At 33.8% G+C, this 20,238-nt stretch overlaps 1 protein-coding gene across 5 annotated transcripts in view; it reads right to left on the bottom strand.

Annotated features, from left to right (window-relative positions):
- Positions 1-6,633: 6,633 nt before the first annotated feature.
- Positions 6,634-20,238, bottom strand: part of C6H14orf39 (chromosome 6 C14orf39 homolog) — a 121,360-nt gene continuing 107,755 nt past the window's right edge. For all 5 annotated transcript variants that reach the window (XM_045522070.2, XM_045522069.2, XM_074365442.1 and 2 more), the window contains 3 exons: positions 18,994-19,132; positions 14,984-15,041; positions 6,634-8,318 (listed from right to left, as the gene is read on the bottom strand). In XM_045522070.2, coding sequence (XP_045378026.1) covers positions 8,119-8,318; positions 14,984-15,041; positions 18,994-19,132 — 397 coding nt within the window. In that variant the 3' untranslated portion in view covers positions 6,634-8,118. The remainder of the gene's footprint in view (positions 8,319-14,983; positions 15,042-18,993; positions 19,133-20,238) is intronic.

Raw genomic sequence — 20,238 nt, 5'->3', positions numbered from 1 at the left:
CTGATAGGGGATTAATGTTCAACATATATAAACAGCCCAAACAACTCTATATCAGAAAAACAAACAACCCAGTCAAAAAAATGGGCAGAGGGAGAAGCAAGATGGTGGAATAGAAGGATGCTTGTAGCTCACCCTCTCCCATAAATACACCAAAACTCACATCTACGGACCCACTCAGCCTACCAGAGCACCTGCCGAACTCCGACAGAACATCACCCTCTTTGAAAGACGAAGACGCCAAAAATCTGGTAGGAAAAAAGAAAGAAGAAAAAGCAAAACAGTAAGGGACCGATCCCACGGGGAGGGAGCAGCAAAGGAGGACTGGCACTCGTTCACTGGGTCTCCCCTCTCCAACGAAGAGGCCAGTGGGATGGAGGGGGAATCTCTGAGGCTCAGATTTGCCCCGAGCACCTTGTGACCGACAGAACTGAGTTAAATGGGCACAAAGGGTCCCCATGACATCCAGCCTGAGATGCAGGCCGGCAGCTGGGGCTGGGGCAGGCGGCCTGAGCCGGGCGGAGAACTGGGGCGGCTGCACTAAGGCAGCCCTGGGAGACTGCAGGGTGCTGCACACCGTGGCTGGGAGGGGATATGGAGCAGAACAACCTCGGTCCCCCATAAATTGCAAAAAAAGCAAAGCAACACGGCTGGTGTGCCCTGGGGGGAGGGGCGCCATAGCCCTTGTCTCCTCGGACCTGCATCACCATTACTGGCTCTTCCCCCGAGAAGAGAGGTGGGGCTCAGCCACAGCCGCCATATTCTCCTGTGCACAGCGCCCGGGCCGGGGTGGGGCTGAGCCCTGAATCCGCACCCGGGGGGCTCCGCAACCTCCTAGGCAGGACTGAGACTTGTTTACAGCTGGAGGCAGATACGATCTTTCTGCCCTGGCACCTCAGAGAACGCGTGCCACCAAGACAAACAAGGAGCTGAGATTTGGCATGGAGCAGAGGCAGGGCCGTTCCACGGTCTTCCCTGAGCCCGCCTTCAGAACGTGGACCCGAGGCACAGCGGGCAGTTGCACAGAGCAGCGGAGCAACCGGCGCCAGGAGAGGGCGGGCGGCAACCCGCTTTCCTGGCAGGAACGCAGCACCTGACCACGGTGCTGGGAGGGGGCGCGATCCGCCCAGCTGCCTCCCCCGAGTGCAGCATCTGACTGCAGCACCGGGAGGGGGAGTGACCTGCCAGCCTACCGGATAAGAGCTCAGCACCTGACCCAGTGTTGGGAGGGGCGCGATCTGCTAGCTGACTGCCACTGGGAGCAGCACAGAAGAAGGCGCCAACAGAGGGCCTCTGGAAACAGCAAGCTGAATTCGTGAAACAGGGCAAAGACACAAATACCTCTGCATAAAATCATTAAGAGCACAGCGTCTCCAGGAGAACTAGATAACTGATACTCCTTAAGCCACAGTGCCAGAGAGATATGAGCAATATGAAGAAGCAGAGGAACCACTCCCAATTAAAAGATCAAGAGAAATCCCCTGAAAGCACGATCAAGGAAATAGACATTGATGGCCTACTAGATCAAGATTTCAAAAAAGGAGTGATCAAAGTACTGTAGGAACTAAAAGAAATAGTGTTTAGAGATATAAAATATGTCAAAAATGAAATAGAAGCTATAAAAAAGAAGCAAGTAGAATTAGTAAACTCATTTGCTGAGATGAGATCTGACCTAAAGCCTGTACAAAGCAGGCTAGATAATACTGAGGAATGAATAAGTGACCTAGAAGACAGGACAACAGAAAGCACCCAATCAGAACAGCTGAAAGAAAAACAAATAAAAAACAATGAAAACAAAATAAGGGACCTATGGGATAATATAAAGAGTGCCAATCTACGCATAATAGGGATTCCAGAAGGGGAAGAAAGAACAAAGGGGATTGAAAAGGTATTTGAAGAAATCATGACTGAAAACTTCCCAAACCTAAAGGAATCAGGTATCCAAGTACAGGAGGCTCAGAGGGTCCCAAACCAGAAGAACCCAAACAGACCCACACCAAGACATATTATAATCAAGATGGCCAGAGTCAAGGATAAAGAAATGATCTTAAAGGCAGCAAGAGAAAAACAAAGAGTGAGATTCAAGGGAATCCCCCCCCCCCCCCCCATTAAGGCTCTCAGCTGATTTCCCTACACAAACACTACAGGCCAAAAGGGAGTGGCAAGATATATTCAAAGTCCTGAATGAAAAAAAGATGAAGCCTAGGATACTCTATCCAGCAAGGATATCCTTTAGAATAGAAGGAGAGATAAAGAACTTCACAGACAAGCAAAACCTAAAAGAGTTTAGCAACACTAAACCCATGCTAAAAGAAATATTGACAGGTCTGCTCTAAGTAGAAAAGAAGCAGGATGCTACAAAAATGAGAAACTCATAACTGGAAAGGAGATAACTGCCATGAATTACAAAAAGAATAAACACAAAATTGTAAAAGAAGACATCTAAATCATTAGGAGTGGGAGAGGGAAGCAAGGAAAACCATTGTAGAAAACAGTATGGAGATTCCTCAAAAGACTAGGAATAGACTTACTATATGACCCAGGAATCTTGCTCCTGGGCATAAATCCAGTAGGAACCCTACTTCAAAATGACACCTGCACCCCAATGTTCATAGCAGCACTATTTACAATAGCCAAGACATGGAAACAGCTTAAATATCCATCAACAGATGACTGAGTAAAGAAGAGGTGGTATATTTATACGATGGAATACTATTCAGCCATAAAAACCGACAACATAACGCCACTTGCAGCAACATGGATGTTCCTGGAGAATGTCATTCTAAGTGAAGTAAGCCAGAAAGGGAAAGAAAAATACCATATGAGATCACTCATGAGGAATCTAAAAACAAAACAAAACATAAATACAAAACAGAAACAGACTCATAGACATAGAATACAAACTTATGGTTGCCAAGGGGGTGGTGGGTGGGAAGGGACAGACTGGGATTTTAAAATGCAGAATACATAAACATGATTATACTGTATAGCACAGGGAAATATAAACAAGATCTTGTGGTAGCTCATAGCGAAAAAAAATGTGACAGTGAATATATGTATGTTCATATATAACTGAAAAATTATGCTCTACACTAGAATTTGACACAACATTGTAAAATGACTATTACTCAATAAAAAATTTAAAACAAAACAAAAACAAAAACAAAACAACAACAACAAAAAATGGGCAGAAGAATTGAATAGATAGTTTTCCAAAGAAGAAATGCAGGTGGCTAACAGGCACATGAAAATATGCTCAATGTCACCAATCATCAGAGAAATGTAAATCAAACCCACAAAGAGATACCACATCACATCTGTCAGAATGTCTATCATCAAAAAGAACACAAATAACAAATGTTGGCGAGGATGTGGAGAAAAGGGAACCCTCATACACTGTTGGTGGGAATGTATATTGGTGCAGCCACTGTGGAAAACAGTATGGAGGTTTCTCAAAAAGCTAAAAAACAGAACTACCATATGATCCAGCAGTTCTACTCCTGAGTATATACCCAAAAAACCAAAAACACTAATTTGAAAAGATCATACACCCCAATGTTCATAACAGAATTATTTACAGTTGCCAAGATATGAAGCAACCTAAGTGTATACACACAGACACACACATACACACACACAAGGGAATACTACTCAGCCATAAAAAAGAATAAACTTTTGCCATTTGCAAAACAACACAGATGGACTTGGAGGGTACTACACTTAGTGAAATAAGTCAGACAGAGAAAGACAAATACTGTATGATGTAACTTATATGTGGAATATAAAAAATACAACAAACTAGTGAATATAACAAGAAGATACAGATCTACAGATAAAGAGAACACCAGTGGTTATCTGTAAGAAGAGGCAAGAAGGGAGGGACAAAATAGAGGTAGAGGATTAAGAGGTACACACTACTATATACAAAATAATCTACAAGGATATATTGTACAGCACAGGGAATATAGCTAATATTTTATAATAGCTATAAATGGAACATAGGCTTTAAAATTTTAAATCACTATCTTGTACACCTGAAACATATAATATTGTATGTATATCAACTATACCTCAATTTGAAAAATAAAGAAAAAAAGAGAATTTTAGAAAATAAAATAAATAAAAAGAGCAAAGTTTGAGTACTTGCATGACCGAATTTCAAGATTCATTATAAATCTTCAGTAATCAAAACAATACAGTATTGGTGAAAGGATAGACATATAAATCAATGGAAAAGAACAGAGAGCCTGAAAATAGACACATACAAACATGGTCAGTCGATTATTGCCAAAAGTACAAATGCAGTTCAATAAGAAAGGGTAGTCTTGTCAACAAATGATGCAAAGAAATGTACCTTGATACATACCTCACATCTTATATAAAAATTAACTTAAAATTGACCACAGACATAAATGTAAATGCAAAATTCTAAAACTTAAAACAAAAAAATAGGAGAAAAATTTATGACCTTGGGTTTGGCAAAGAGCTTTTAGATGTGACACCTAAAGTATGATCCAATTATAGACTGGACTTTATCAAAATTTTAAATGTTTTCTCTATGAAAGACACTGTTAAGAAAATGAAAAGATAAGGCACAGATGGGGAGAAAAATAGCTGTAAATCAGGTATCTAATAAAGAACTAGTGCCTAGAATACATAAAGCACTTGCATAATTCAACAATAAGAAAACAACCCAATTTTTAAATGAAAACAGACATTCAGATGGAAAATAAGCATATGAAAAGATTTTCAACATCATCAGACATTAGGGAAATACAAATTAAAACTACAATGATATACCACTTTATACTGATGAGAATGGCTAAAATCTTAAAAACTGATAATACCAAGTATTGACAAAAAGATGAAGCAACTGGAACCTTCAAGCATTGCTGGTAGAGATGAAAATGGTACAGTCACTTTGGAAAAAAGTTTGGCAGTTTCTTATAAAGTTAAACAAGTGAAATAAAATTTATATTCACATAAAATCCCATACATAAATGTTTATAGCAACTTTATTCATAATCACTAAAACTACCCAACTGCCTGTCAACAGGTAAACAAACAAATTGTACTATATCCATACAATATTAATAATTAGCAATAAAAAGGAACAAACTATTGATTCATGCAACGACATGGATGAAGCTTAAATAACTTTGCTAAGTGAAACCAAAGGCTATATATAGTATGTTTCCATTTATATGACATTTTGGTAAAGACAAAACTATAAGGGCAGAAAACGGATCCACTGTTTCCAGGCTTTGGAAGCAGAGGGAGAGGTTGACTACAAAATGTCAACACTAGGGAATTTTAGGTGTGGTGGAACTGTTCTGTACGTACTGCAGTGGTGGATACATGACTATTTGTTAAAACAGATAGAGCTGCACATCACAAAGACAGAGTTTTACTATGTACTAAGGGATCAACCAGGAATTCAGATAAACTCAAGATGAAATGCAGATGGCCACAAATAAATCTAACTGTATTATGAATAAGTGACATGATCATAATCTAGGCGGTAGGGAAGATAGGAGCTAGCCTAAGTAACTTTGGAAAACGGTGTTTTGACTGAATAATGCTAAAGACTAAAAGAAAGTATACAACACTATTGCCTATATAATAAGCTAGAAAAATCTCTCCCCAAAGATATCCATGTCCTACTCCCTGGAACCAGTGAATGTTACTTTGTATGACAAGAAAAAGAGGGGAGGGTCTTTGCAGATGTCATTAAGTTAATGATCTCAAAATGAGAAGATTATCTGAATTATCCAGGGAGGCCCCCAATGCAACCACATGTTCTTATAAAAGGAAGGCAGAGGGAGATTTCATGCACAGTTATTATCATCTGGAACTTACCACTGCATAACTGGACCAATGCAATTGCCTCCTCATTGTTTCAAATCTAATTTCTCCCAATTCTTAACTATATTGCCAGTTAGTCTTTCTTAGCCATTTCTTTTCTCATGCAACTCTGGCATTTATTGGCCTCAGAAATCAAGTCAAAACACTTGAAGATCCTCCACAAATCAGTCCTACCATATCTATTAAATTCAATTTCCTACTATTATCGTCCACTCCAATTCGGCCTACTCTTGAATTTCCTGCACACATATTATATTTGTGATTACATTTTTCTTTTGCTCATATGGTTTCCCTTGCCTAGAAGGTCCTCCCTACTTCCTTCACCAGTTCAGCTCAACTCTATTAATTCAACAAGCATTTAATGAAATCTTACTAAACACTAGCCACTAGAGTTAGGCAGTAAAAAATGCAAAGATAAAAAAAAAGGCATCAAATATTACACTCAAAAATTTTACAATCTACATACTTTTAAAGTTCCAATGCAAATCATACCTTTTCAATGAATCCTTCCCAGGCTTTCCAATCCATGATGACCTTTCTTTATCTAATTCTTAAAGTATTCAGTCTCTTCTCTAGCACAGACCAAATTATAAACTATAGAATAAAATTGTCAATTATTTTATTCTAATGTGTTTTTGTTGTTTCCTAAGTTTTGTCTTCTCAACTAAATTATAAGTTTTTTGAGTATAAAACTGTATCTTTTAGCTCTTTTACATGCTCTCAAGATGTCAAACACATTGTAGATACTTTAGAAACACTTATTTTATTTTACCTCTTAAATTGATACATGATAAATCTAACCATACTGGTATGCTATACATTTTTCTATTTAAAGTAAAACTAAGCCATGAAATCAGTGGGCCTTTCAAAGCTGAAGGCAGTTTTGAACCTCTTAATTAGTAACAAATCAACTGCAGCATTTTTATCCTTTCTCATATACAGTCCATGTCTTTATTACACCAAAACTATCAATTAATTAAATCACAAGGTCAGTAAAATTAAAAATTGATACAAAAAGAAAAATCCCAACTTTTTAACTAAAATTTTTTATCTTTCAACCAGCTGTTAAAGATTTTTAAAAACATAGTCCAATGTTTCCTTAAATCCTTTCTATCATTAGTCATATCATGCTTTTGACTTCCAAAAAGTTTGAGAACGCTTAATTTAATACAATTGTAATATGTTGTAGACACCCTGAAGAAGCAAGATTGATTCCCACCCCAAATTTGGTTTGGATATTGAGATTGATGACATCACACACTCCAGTAGGATATGAAAAGGTTTACTACTCCATAATAACATTTTCTGGGGAGAGAAGACCAGGCCTCCCAAGCTGGTCTGAAAATGGCTTGACAGAGTAGAGAAAGGAGATTGGCTTTGGCTTTTTAAGGTCGTTAGGGGCCAGGGCAAAAGTTCCTATACATGGTTTGAACTAGTGCCAAAAGAGCAAATATCTGGGCTCTCTTTTTAGCTTGGCTAGATGTGGGGCAGAAGGGGAAGAAAACAGGGTGAGGCTTAACACCTGTCAGCAGTCACACACCAAAATACGGAGTCAGACTCCTTATAACTTGATAACTCAATACAACTAATTTTTAAAAGCACAAGATACAAAGCTATTGAGCAATACGTTCATATAATTTAACCAAATTTTAATTATCTTCATTTAAGCTATATAATTGATTGACAAGCAAGTACTGCATATAAAATATAAAGATGAATTTTTTTGTTGAAGACAGGAAACAGAATTTTAAATGTTTTTCAAAGAGTTAAGCAAAAATATATATTAACAGTATCACCATTAATGCAACCATCCAATTTTCAAAAATTACTCTAGACCTTCACATTTAATTTCCTCCTATTAAAGATATTAGAGTAACTGATACTATTTGAATTTTTATTATATTAGAAGAAAATAATACATTTTATTCACTATAAAAAACATAAATTCTCTGAGATTATTATTAAAGTACCACTCTATACTACAGTAGTGAAGCATAGGTTCTGTCTGAATATGGCTTGCAAAATCAAAACCAAAATAAATAATGATAGCTAATGTTGCAAATAAAAGTGAAAGTAGATGGCATAGGCTTAATTTCCTTCAATATTTAAATAAATACAATCAAGTAATGTAACTGTGGTAACCCATTATTGCTTTAATCAACAAAAGAAAGCTACTATCATATTTAAGTAATAATGTAAATTTGTGCCCTAGATGATTACAAAGCAGTAAAATAATTCAATAAATTAGTAGCTAGTTCAGAAAAAAGTAAATTGAGTTGTATTTTGTGACGAGGATGAAAAACCTTTTACAGAAGAAGGTGTTGAGTTTTGATCCTGTTCAAATGAAAACGGAAAACTAAAATCATCTCTTCCAGCTCCAAATGTATGAGTTGAAGAGTCTGATGGAAAAGAAAAAGTAAAGGCATCTTCTCCTTCTGGTTTCCCAAATAAGTTTCCTAAAGAAGACAATTGTTACAATATCATGCTATTTAAGTTACATAATTTGCATAACATACCAAATTACAGTATACTGCATATAATAAATAGAGCAATATTGAGTCATGTATCTATTACCATGTACTTAACTATTTTCCTCTTATGTACAAAAAGCATTGTCCTTTGTACTCTGGAAGGTTAAATGGGTTCAAATTTAAACCTCACCTTGAAGTAATTTGAACCCAAGCATATAAAGAATTAGTATATAAGGTAGAAAGAGGGGTAAAACACCTCAAATGGAGAGAATAGCACAGAGGCACAGAAATAGGTGCGCAAAGGAAACATAAGGGCAACAGAAGTCAATTCAGGTTATCAGAAGCCCTGAGAAATAACAAAGAGCTATTAAGGAATTATTCAGGATGAGCTTGGAAATACTGATGAATTTCCAGCTATAGAATCTGGACTTTATTTTGTAGTAACACGAGGCCATTAAAATTTTTCAAGCAGAGGTAAGACAGAATTTGAACTGCTTTATAAGGATTAAACAAGAGAGAATGTGTAGAAAGGATGGAACAGGAAAATGTTTAGAAATAGAGCTAACAGGAAAGAGATGGTGAAAGTTTAGCCTTATCCAAAATCATAGCAAAGGGAATAGAGAAAGAAATGCTGGATCTGAGAGATAGTGCATAAGTCAAATTTATTCAACTATTATTTATTGAGTAACTACTATATACTGCTCGTGGAATTGTTCAAGGAAATTGACAGAACAGTGAAAAAGTTTCTATAGTTTTAAAAGGAATTTTTGAAATCAACTTTACATATAGAATTATTTGGTTGATGATTCCAAAAACTGCCATTAAAAAAAGTATTCATTCATTATATTATTTAAGACTATAACTATAAAAATATGTTTCAATATCTTAATTGTAAGTTTAATTATTATTAAATAATTTTAAATGTACAGTAATCCAAACATTTACTTGAAATAAGTCCTTTAAAGTACCTATATTTTTTCCATAGAGAACCAATTCAATGAGTACATTAAGCAAAACAATTTACTTTGTGCCACTTTAAAATTTCATACATTTTTAAACATCTCAGTTATTTTGCTTGAAATAAAGCTAAGCAAATCAGCAGTAGGGTAGGTAAGTGAGTGGGTAGATGGATAGAGGGATGGACAGGACAGACAGATGGACAGATTGATCCTTGAGTTCTTCCGCTTTCCCTTTCTCACTTCATTTTTTGATTGACTTCAGTACATATTCATAATACTTAAACAAAGGAAAATAACTATAATACAACTGTAGATCTGGAAAGAACTAAAAATCTTTAATCTCCCTTTGACATTATTTTACTTTCAGAAGAAAAGAAATGCATATGAAGTCTTCATAAAACTCCTATGATTATTGTAAATAAAATAATATATTACTGTGAAATATTACTGTGTAGTCTAGGTGCTGTGGAGAATTCAAAGATAAAAAAAATCAGAGTCCCTGCTCCCAAAGAATCTGTGATTAGAAGAGATTATATATATATTCTTAAATAATGACACATGGCAGAATTTTTTTTAAAAGAGAGGGATTCTTTTTTCAAAACAGAAAATAAATTTTATTTCTATATAACAATGACTAAAAATTTTCTAAAAAAATCTTTAAAATTTATAATTTGTAATAGTATATGTAGAAGTCTCAACCTAGAAATAATCTAATTAAATATGGATACTCTACTTTTACTTTATTTAAAAATGACTAATGGAAAGTCCATTCCAATTGCTGGCAGTCTGGTGTTGATCTGGGAAGTTTTCATAGACTAAGTTTCATTTACTAGTCAAATAATATACTCTTTACTTTCTTTTAGGCAACCAGAGTCCCAAGTTTTATAGTTTTGAGAATGTCCTTCATACGGTCCCTTTCAAGGACAGACCTTTTTGGAACAGAATGTTCAAGGGGAAAATAAAAGGTTTTATCGAAGAAAACTTAGTCTTGAAAAGACAGAAAGAGATGGAAGTCAAGGATTTCAGGAAGAAAAAGTGGATAAGAAAGTGTGGGCAGGGGAGGTATTGCTCAAAGTGCTAGAGTGCATGCTTAGCATGCATGAGGTCCTGGGTTCAATCTCCAGTACCTCAAATAAACCTAGTTACTTCCCTCCCTATCTCAAAAAAAAAAAACAAAAAACAAACAAACAAAAAAAAAACCAAAAAAAGTGTGGGCAAATTTGGGATGCAGAAAGTTCCTCAATCTGGTCAAAGCACACACAGCTTATTCTTACAAGAGAAAAGGCTTAGGAGCTAGGTTAGAAAACTAGGAGCATAATTTGCTACTCCATGGGGGTGTCAGTAAAGGGATTTAACTAGAGCAATGAAAAAGCCAACATTATGCATAAAGAAGATTAATTGGGCTATAATGTATTAGTAAGCTGAAAGGATGAAAAGACCAATTATGCTGTTACTGCAATAGCCCATGTGAATGGTAATAAGAGTTTGAAATATAATTATTTCAATATAATGAAAATAGGAAAGGAAATAAATATTTCAGAAAGAGAACTGATAAAACTTAATGACTAGCTGAATGAATAGGCACAGAAATAAGTTAAAATTATGTCTGATGTTCTGAGTCCTGGCAACTAGAATAATGGAAATACCATTAGGTACCTCAGAAGAAGAACAAGTTTGATTTTGATACAGAGTTTTTAATGTTGACAGACATCTAGATACAAAGAGATGTCAATTATACAATAAGAAATACAGTCCTACCAGATGGCTTCACTGGTGAATTTTACCAAACATTTAAAGAAGAATTAATGTTTATCTTTTTCAGCCTCCTCTAAAAAATTGAAAAGGAGGGACCATTCCCAAACTCATTTTATAAGCCCAGCATTACCTTCATACTAAAGCCATAAAAGGACACGACCAGAAAAGTATACTACAGACCAATATCTCTGATAAATATGGATGCAAAAATTCTCAATAAAATACTAGCAAACCAAATTAAGCAGCACATTAAAAGGATCATTCATCATGATCAAGCAGGATTTATACCTGGGATGCAAGGATGGTTCAATGCAATCAATAAATGTAATACATCACATTAATAGATTGAAAGAAAAAAAACATACTATCATCTCAACTGTTGCAGAAAAAACATGTGACAAATTTTAACCCATTCATAATAAAAAAAAAAAAAACCTCTTAAAAATTAGGTGTAGAAGAAACTAACCTCAACATACTAAACATAACAAAAGCCACACATGATAAGCCGTCAGCTAACATCATACACAACAGTAGAAGTTTGAAAGCTTTTCCTTTAAGATCAGGAACAAGACAAGAATGTCCACTCTTATACCACTCCCATTCAACATAGAATTGGGAGTCCTTGTCAGAGCATTCAGACAAGAATAAGAAATAAAAGGAACCATAATTGGAAAGGGAGAGGTAAAATTGTCTCTATTTGCAAATGACACAATTTTCTATACAGAAAATCCTAAAGACTCCACAGAAAAAAAAAACTGTTACATCTAATCAACAAATTCAGTAAAGTTGCAAGATACATAATAAACATAAAAATCAATAGTGTTTTGATACACTAATAACAAATTATCTGAAAAAAAAAGAAAGAAAATGATCCCATTTACACCAAGTCAATTAAATATTTAGGAATAAACTGAACCAAGGATGTGAGAGACCTCTACTCTGAAAACTACAAGACATCGGTGAAAAAACTGAAGACAGAAATAAACAGAAAGGTATCCCATGGCCATGGATTAGAAGTATTAATATTGTTAAAATGTCAATACTACTAAAAGCCATCTATATATAGACTCTTTTCTTTTACAAAAGTAGAAAAAACAATCCAAAAATTTATATGGAACCAGAAGAGAAAAGCCAAAGCAATCCTGAGAAAGAACAAGGAGAGAGGAATTACACTTCCTGACTTCAAGCTATACTGTGGAGCTATAGTACGGTACTGCCATTAAAAACAAACAGATCAATGGAACAGAATTGAGAACCAAGAAATAAACCCAAGCATATTTAGTTAACTAATATTTGACAAAGGATCCAAGAATACTCATTGGAGAAAAGAGTCTCTTCAATAAACAATGCTAGGAAAGTAGGATATTCATATATAAAAGAATGAAACTAGACCCCTATCTTACACCACTCACAAGAATTAAAATAATACAGGTGGGACATGTAAAGCTGCTAAAACAAAATAAAGACTTAAATGTAAGACCTGACACCATGAAACTCCTAGAAGAAATACAAGAAAAAGGCTCCCTGATATGGGTCTTGGCAACAACTTTTTGGATATGACACCTAAAGCACAAGGAACAAAATAAAAAATAAATGGGATTACGTCAAACTAAAAAGCTTTTGCACAACAGAAGAAACAATCAACAATGTGAAAAGATAACCTATAGAATGGGGAAAACATTTGGAAACCATATATCCAATAAGGGGTTAATATCTAAAATATATAAAGAACTCATACAACTCAACAGCATAATAATAATAATAATAATAATAATAATAATAATAATAATAATAATAATAATAATAATAATAATAATTCAATTTAAAAATAGGTAAACCACCTGAATGGACATTTTTCCAAAGAAATATACAAATGGCCAAAAGGTACATGAAAAGAAAAGATGCTCAATATCACTAGCCACTAGGGAAATGCAAATCAAAACCACAACGAGATATCATCTCATGTCTATTAGAATGGCCATCATCAGAAAGACAAGAGGTAAACAAATGCTGGCATGGGATTATAATCTGATAAAGCCACTACAAAAAACAGTAGGGAGTTTCCTCAAAAAATTAAAAATAGAACTGCCATATGATCCAACAATTCCACTTCTGGAAATACAGCCAAAGGAAACAAAAACACTAACTGGAAAAGATAACTGCACCTCCATGTTCATAGCAGCATTATTTATAATAGCCAAGACATGGAAGCAGCCTAAGTGTGCATTGATAAATGAATGGATAAAGAAGTTGTGAGATAAACACACACACACACACACACGAATATTTTTAGTGATAAAAAAATCTCTTAACGCCTTTTGCAGCAACATGGATGTTCCTGGAGAATGTCATTCTAAGTGAAATAAGCCAGAAAGAGAAAAATCCTGTCATTTACAACATGGATGGACCTTAAGGGCATTTTACTAAGTGAAATAAGTCAGATACTGTATGGTCTCACCTACAAATGATACCTCTAAAAAAAAAAAAAAGAAGAAGAGAAAACCAAACTCACAGAAAAAGAGATCAGATTTGTGATTACCAGAGGTGGGAGTAGGGAGAAGGAAAACTGGGGGAAGGTGGTCAAAAGGTACAAACTTTCAGTTACAAGATAAGTAAGTACTAGGGATGTAACGTACACTACGATGACAATAGTTAACACTGTTGTGTCATATACATAAAAATTATTAAGGGATTAAATCCTAAAAGTTCTCATTACAAAGAAAGATTTTTTTCTTTTCTTTCTTTTTCTTTTTATTGTATCTATGTGGGATGATGGATGCTAACTAAATTTAGTGTGGTAATCATTTCACAATATGTATAAATCAAACAATTTTGTTACACATCTTAAATTTATACAGTGATGTATGACAATTTTATCTCAATAAAACTGGAGCAGGGGGAAGGCAAAAAAAAAAAATAAGGTCCTGGAGTTTAGGAGAAGTCAAGGAGGAAAGATATAAATTTGGTCATCACCTGTATCATAATATTTGAAAGTGCTGAAGTTAATGAGTGTCAAGTGAATGAGAATGTCAAAGGGGAGAATAGAAATAGATTTAATATTTTAGATGGTGGGCATTTAAAGAATGTCTACAATTGGTAGATTTGTTTTGGTCTCATTTAATACCATTTATGATAATTCCAAAATTTATATCTCTACCCCACTGAATTCTAGATCCAAATATAAAATTTTCTACTTACTGTCACTTAGTTATCTAACATCGGCTTTTCAATGGTAACACTTGTAAAATTAATCTGTCAATCTCAAGTTACCTTCTATAGCCTTCCATATTTCAATAAATGTTAGTTCCATTCTTAATAGTTATTAATGTCAACATCTTGGCATCATCCTTGTTTCTTTCTCTTAATCCTTATATCCAGTCAGTCTATAAGCAAATCCTTACAGCTGTACCTTCAGAAAACTTAATAACCAAAATCTGACCTCTTCTCAACGCTTCCACTGAGAGCATCCTATTCTATCATCAGAGCCAAAAGCAATACTTGATATAAAATATACTATATATACACACAAATATATTTATATTTATATGCTGGATAAATGAATTAATCAAGGGATAAAAGAGGAAAGAAGATCCAATAAAAAGAAAGCACCAGATAAATAAGAAAAAAATCCAAAAACTCCAGAAAGAAGATAGGAGTAGTCAACTCTATCAAATGCTGAATAAATGCAAAATACTTATGATGTTTCATAACTGCTAAGTCATTAGTAATACTGAAAAAAGGAAAAAGCAAGTTTTCGTAGAACAATGAAAGAAGCAGATAAATTGCTAAAAAATAATAATAATAATTAGTGAGTGGTATAGAAGTGACAGTAATCTTTAAAAAATAAACTGAGTGCCTAACAAAATCAGCTAGAGACTAAATACAAAGGGCGAAAGTTAACATGATTTTATATATAACAAACTTCAAATCACTTACCAATTTCTTGTTGTGAAGAGAGAGGATTTAAATTTCCCACAGAATAATGTTCATTAAACTGAAAAATAATTTCCATTAAATATTACTCATGAAATCAGTGGAACAGTATATATAGCATATGTATTTGACTCTAAAACCTAGTTCTTCTAATAAGCATAATTAGAGAAGACAAAAATGGCAACATTCTACACAGCACACTTAAAAAGGGATCTAGCTTCCAAACTATCATTGGCTTACTAAAATAAGGCTTACTGACTTGATTCTGGCAATAGATAAAATATTAATAGGCAACATATATTGTACTAAGAAGTTTGGAATATAAATGTAACCTAAAATTCTAATTAACTTGTTTTATTCTGAAGGCCTTTTATAAATCAGACTGTTGGTATTGCTTTCATGACTATAAAAATAATAGAAAGTATGACAGCTTTATATCAGTTCAGATCAAGTTTTGCTGCCAAAAGAGTCTATCTTCTCTGTAAAACAGGCTTTTTAAAAAATGGGACCATGACAACATAGTTTTCTGTCTTTTTTTCCCTCTTTACATTGTATTATGAGCATTTTTCCATGTCACTATTTTTCCAAAACCTGATTCTGTTTATGGCATTTTAATATTCCTCCATATGAACATACCATGTAGTTTCAATCCTTTTGTTTTAAACATTTAGGTTGTTTCTATTACCTTTTCTAATATAAATCACACTTGAATAAATACTACTATGCAGATTCCTATTTCTTTGACAATTAGTAAGGAAAGCTGTTTTACCCAGAGATTTTGTAAGTCACTTGAATTTCTTTTTCAGTGAATAATCTACTCACCAAACAGACTCTGTCCATGCTTCTGCTGAGGTAGGAATTTTTCTTACTAGTACATGTAGGCTCTTTACATATTAAAAAATCTTATTTCTTTTTTAATTGAGGTGTACAATGTTGTGCTAATTGCTGGTATATAGCATGGTGATTCTATAGTGATATCTGAATCACTATATATATTTATACATACATACATATATATATATATATATATATATATATATATATATATATATATATATATATATATGTTCCTTTTCATTATAGGCTATTATAAGATATTGAATATAGTTCCCCATGTTATACAGTAGAACCTGGTTGTTTACCTATTTTATATATGGTAGTCAGTATCTGCAAATCCCAAACTCCCAATTTATCCCTCCACCCTTCCCTTCCCCCTGTGGTAACTATAAGTTTGTTTTCTATGTCTGTGAGTCTGTCTCTGTTTTGTGAATAAATTCATTTGTGTCATTTTTTAGATTCCACGTAGAAGTGATAACATATGGTATTTTCCTTTCTGTTTTTGGCTTACTTCACTTAGTATTACAATCTCCAGGTCAATCCATGTTGCTCCAAATGGCATTATTTTATTCCTTTTTATGGCTGAGTAATATTCATATATATATATATATATATATATATATATATATATATATATATATATATATATATATATATATATATATATACCACAACTTCTTCATCCAATCATCTGTCAATGGACATTTAGGTTACTTCCATGTCTTAGCTATCATAAATACTGCTGCTATGAACACTGGGGTGCATGTATCTTTTCAAATTAGAGTTTTATGCCCAGGAGTGGGATTGCTGGGTCACAGGGTGTCTATTTTCAGTTTTTTAAGGAATCTTCATACTGTTTTCCATAATGGCTGCACCAAATTACATTCTCAAAAACAGTGTAGGAGGGTTCCCTTTTCTCCACACCCTCTCCAGCATTTATTGTTTGTGGACTTTTTAATGATGGCCATCACAATGAGGGATGCCTCACTACAGTTCTGATTTGCATTTCTCTAATAATTAGCGATACTGAGCATTTTATCGTGTGCCATTTGTATGTCTTCATTGGAGAAATGTTTGTTTAGGTCTTCTGTTCATTTTGGATTGGATTGTTTGCTTTTTTGTTATTGGGTTGTATGAGCTGTTTTTATATTCTGGAAATTAAGCCCTTGTCAGATGCATCATTTGCAAATATTTTCTCCCATTCTGTAAGTTGTCTTTTTGTTTTATTTATGGTTTCCTTTAGTGTGCAAAAGCTTGTAAGTTTAAGCTATCTGTTTATTTTTGCTTTTATTTCTATTGCCTTGGTAGACTGAACTAGGATAATACTGCTGCCATTCATATCAGAGAATGTTTTGCCTATGTCCTCTTCTAGGAGGTTTATGGTGTCTTTGTCTTATGTTTAAATCTTTAAGCCATTTGGAGTTTATTTTTCTGTATGGTGTGAGGCAGTGTTCTAATTTCATTGATTTACATGCAGCTGTCCAGCTTTCCCAACACCACTTACTGAAGATACTGTCTTTTCTCCATCATATATTCTTACCTCCTTTGATGAATTAATTGACCATAAGTGTGTGGGTTTACTTCTGGGCCCTCTTTTCTGAAAAATCTTAATTCTTTATCATTTATTACAAATATTTTATATCACATTATTATTTCACCTTTAAAATTTTTTAACATATAAAACTTTTATATATAACCAAACCCAAACTCTTTTTGTTGTCTTTGGCTCTTCTTCCACTGTTTCCATGCTTGGAGAATCCTTCCTTTTCTTATGATCTGCTAAATATTCATCTACATTTTCTCTGCAATATTTTATGGTTAATATTTTAAAATTTAATGCACCTATAATGTCTGTTGGTGTATGTTGTAAGAAAAGTGCCTAATTTGTGGTGCTACCTATATCATATTCTAAACTCTTTTGTTTCAAGATATGCTCTCCCATGCCATTGATCAATCTATCAATCCCTGTACTATTATCACACTATTTTGATTGCTAGGTTTACAGAATGTTTTAGTATGTAGTAAGTGACGTTTCCCCTTACCAGCCTTCTATTTCATAATATTCCCTTATTATTAATGTCTGTAGGACCTGTAAGGATATCCTCTCTTTCACTCCTAATATAGTTGTCTTATGTTTTTCCTTGTCAAAGTAGTGAGTTTATAAATTTTGTCAATTTTTTCAAAGAACCAACTTTGGCTTTACTGTGTTCTTTTTTTAGCTTTTCAATGTGGAACTTGAAGTCACTGATCACAGACCTTTCTTTTTTTTTCTATTAATTTAATTGTTTAAATGGTTAATTAAATTATTTAAAGCTATCATTTTGCTCTGGTTTTGGCAGCAACCCACAATTTTTGATATGCTGAATTTTCATGATCATTCATTTCAAAATATTTTCTAATTTTTCTCATGACTACTTCTTTGATCCACAGCCTAAATATTTAGGATTCTCCTAATATCTTATTGATTTCTAATATAATTCCACTGTGATCAGAGCACATACTTGTATGATTCTATCCTTTTAAATTTATTAAGACTCATTGACTGCCCCAGAATATGGACTATCTTGGTGAATGTACCATCAGCACTTGAATATATATGCTGCAGTTGCTGGATGTGGTGTTCTCTAAACATCAGTTAGTCAAGGGGGTTGATGGTGTTGTTCAGATTTTATATAAGGTCTTTATTGATTGTGTTGTCTAATTCTATCAATTACTAAGAAAGGGGAGTTTAAAATCTCCAACTAAGTTTGTGTTTTTGTTTATTTCTCCTTTTTATTCTGTCAATTTTGCTTCTGTGTTTTGAAGCTGTTATTAGTCACATATACATGTAGATGAAAATACCAACTAACAAACTGGAAAAATTTTCACACTGAGTATATGTGAAGTTTGTTTAGAACTATAAAGCCAAATTAATTTTTAAACTGCCTTTAACTGCAATTTAAATCATTGCTATCCTAAGATTCTGTTTTTATAAACAGATGTCAACTGGGGGTACCTGCAGTTGAAAACAAAAAGATAATGGGGGAACTTTGTTATACTATCAATACTCAGATTCTTTTAAAAAATTGCCTCTGTCCTGTACTCCATTTCAAAACAGTTTGGTATTAAAGAACTAAAATTACTTGAGGTTCCAGTATATAATTTTTTAGAAATAAAACTTTGGCTTCTCATATTACCTGCTGTGATGAGATTTCAGAATCAAATATAGAAGAATCAAATAAATTCAATCCAGGCGATCTAGAAGTATAACTCATAAGGAAAGAAAATCCAGGGGACTCCTTTTGTGTTTGACCTTCAGTTGTTGTATTTCTATTTCTGTTACAGAGACATAAGAAATCATCAAAATGTTAAATATATATTATTAAATATTACAGACTGGTAAGCACCATAGGTGATGCCATAGGGGTGAGAACTAGCACAGCAGGAAAAGGGAAGAAGTAGTTATTGAAATGAAAAACCTGTGGAGAAAAAACCAAACCTATGATTTTGGGTGGGGAATAATATTAAATAAAGTAGAATAACAAATTATAGAATGACAATAATGAATTCCTACTGCAAACATACTGTAAGGCACTATTCTATATATTCCCAACAGCATTAATTTACTTATTCTTCACAACAATCCTATGAGACAAGTACTATTAGTATCACCTCCATTTTATGGAAGAAGATTTTGAAGTGTAGAAAGATTAAATGATTTGCTCAAAGAATGTTAAGTGCCAGAGTTGCGATCTGAATGTAGCAAAACAGATTCAATGTCCAGTCTCTTAACCCTGATGTCATACTGTCCTCAAGATCTTGAAAGCAATTACAAAATTAATCTTGATGAGAAGCCAGTCATGACAGACAGTTTTATAAGGGAGTTAAATTATAAAATGATTAGGGAAAAATAATTAGATAAGAAAATATACAATACAATGGTTAAAAGCATGGATTCTGGAGGCAGAACTGCTGGGGTTTACATCTCAACTCTATCACTGACAAGTTGTATCACTTATGATTCTGTTCTCTCATCTAAAATAAGGATAATAATGTACTTACATCTCATAAAGTTGTAAATATTAAAGGAACAATATTTATAAATGCTTACACAGAGTTAATGCTATTGTTTGTTAAAACTAATAGAAGTCAGATGATACTTTCATAACTATCTCCATGACCATTAATGAGTTACTTTATAGTTTGGTTTTCTCATCCATAAAGGTTTTAGTATATGACTACCATATCCTGTAACAGTTTTCAGATTTGATGTTGAGTTCCACATTCATATATAAAATTTTTACTAGAAATTTAAAATACAGAGTAGAACACAGGTGAGAGATTCCTGATGAAATGAAATCTATTTGGCATATATTTTAGAAGAATATCAGGGTTCAGCATTAAGGAAAAAGATTGAACTAAACAAAAAGGTTAAATACAGC

The sequence above is a fragment of the Camelus bactrianus genome, chromosome 6 (assembly GCF_048773025.1).
Source record: "Camelus bactrianus isolate YW-2024 breed Bactrian camel chromosome 6, ASM4877302v1, whole genome shotgun sequence".
Lineage (NCBI taxonomy): Eukaryota > Metazoa > Chordata > Mammalia > Artiodactyla > Camelidae > Camelus > Camelus bactrianus.
Note: the sequence above shows the minus strand (reverse complement) of the source record. Positions and strands in the feature narration are given on the sequence as shown.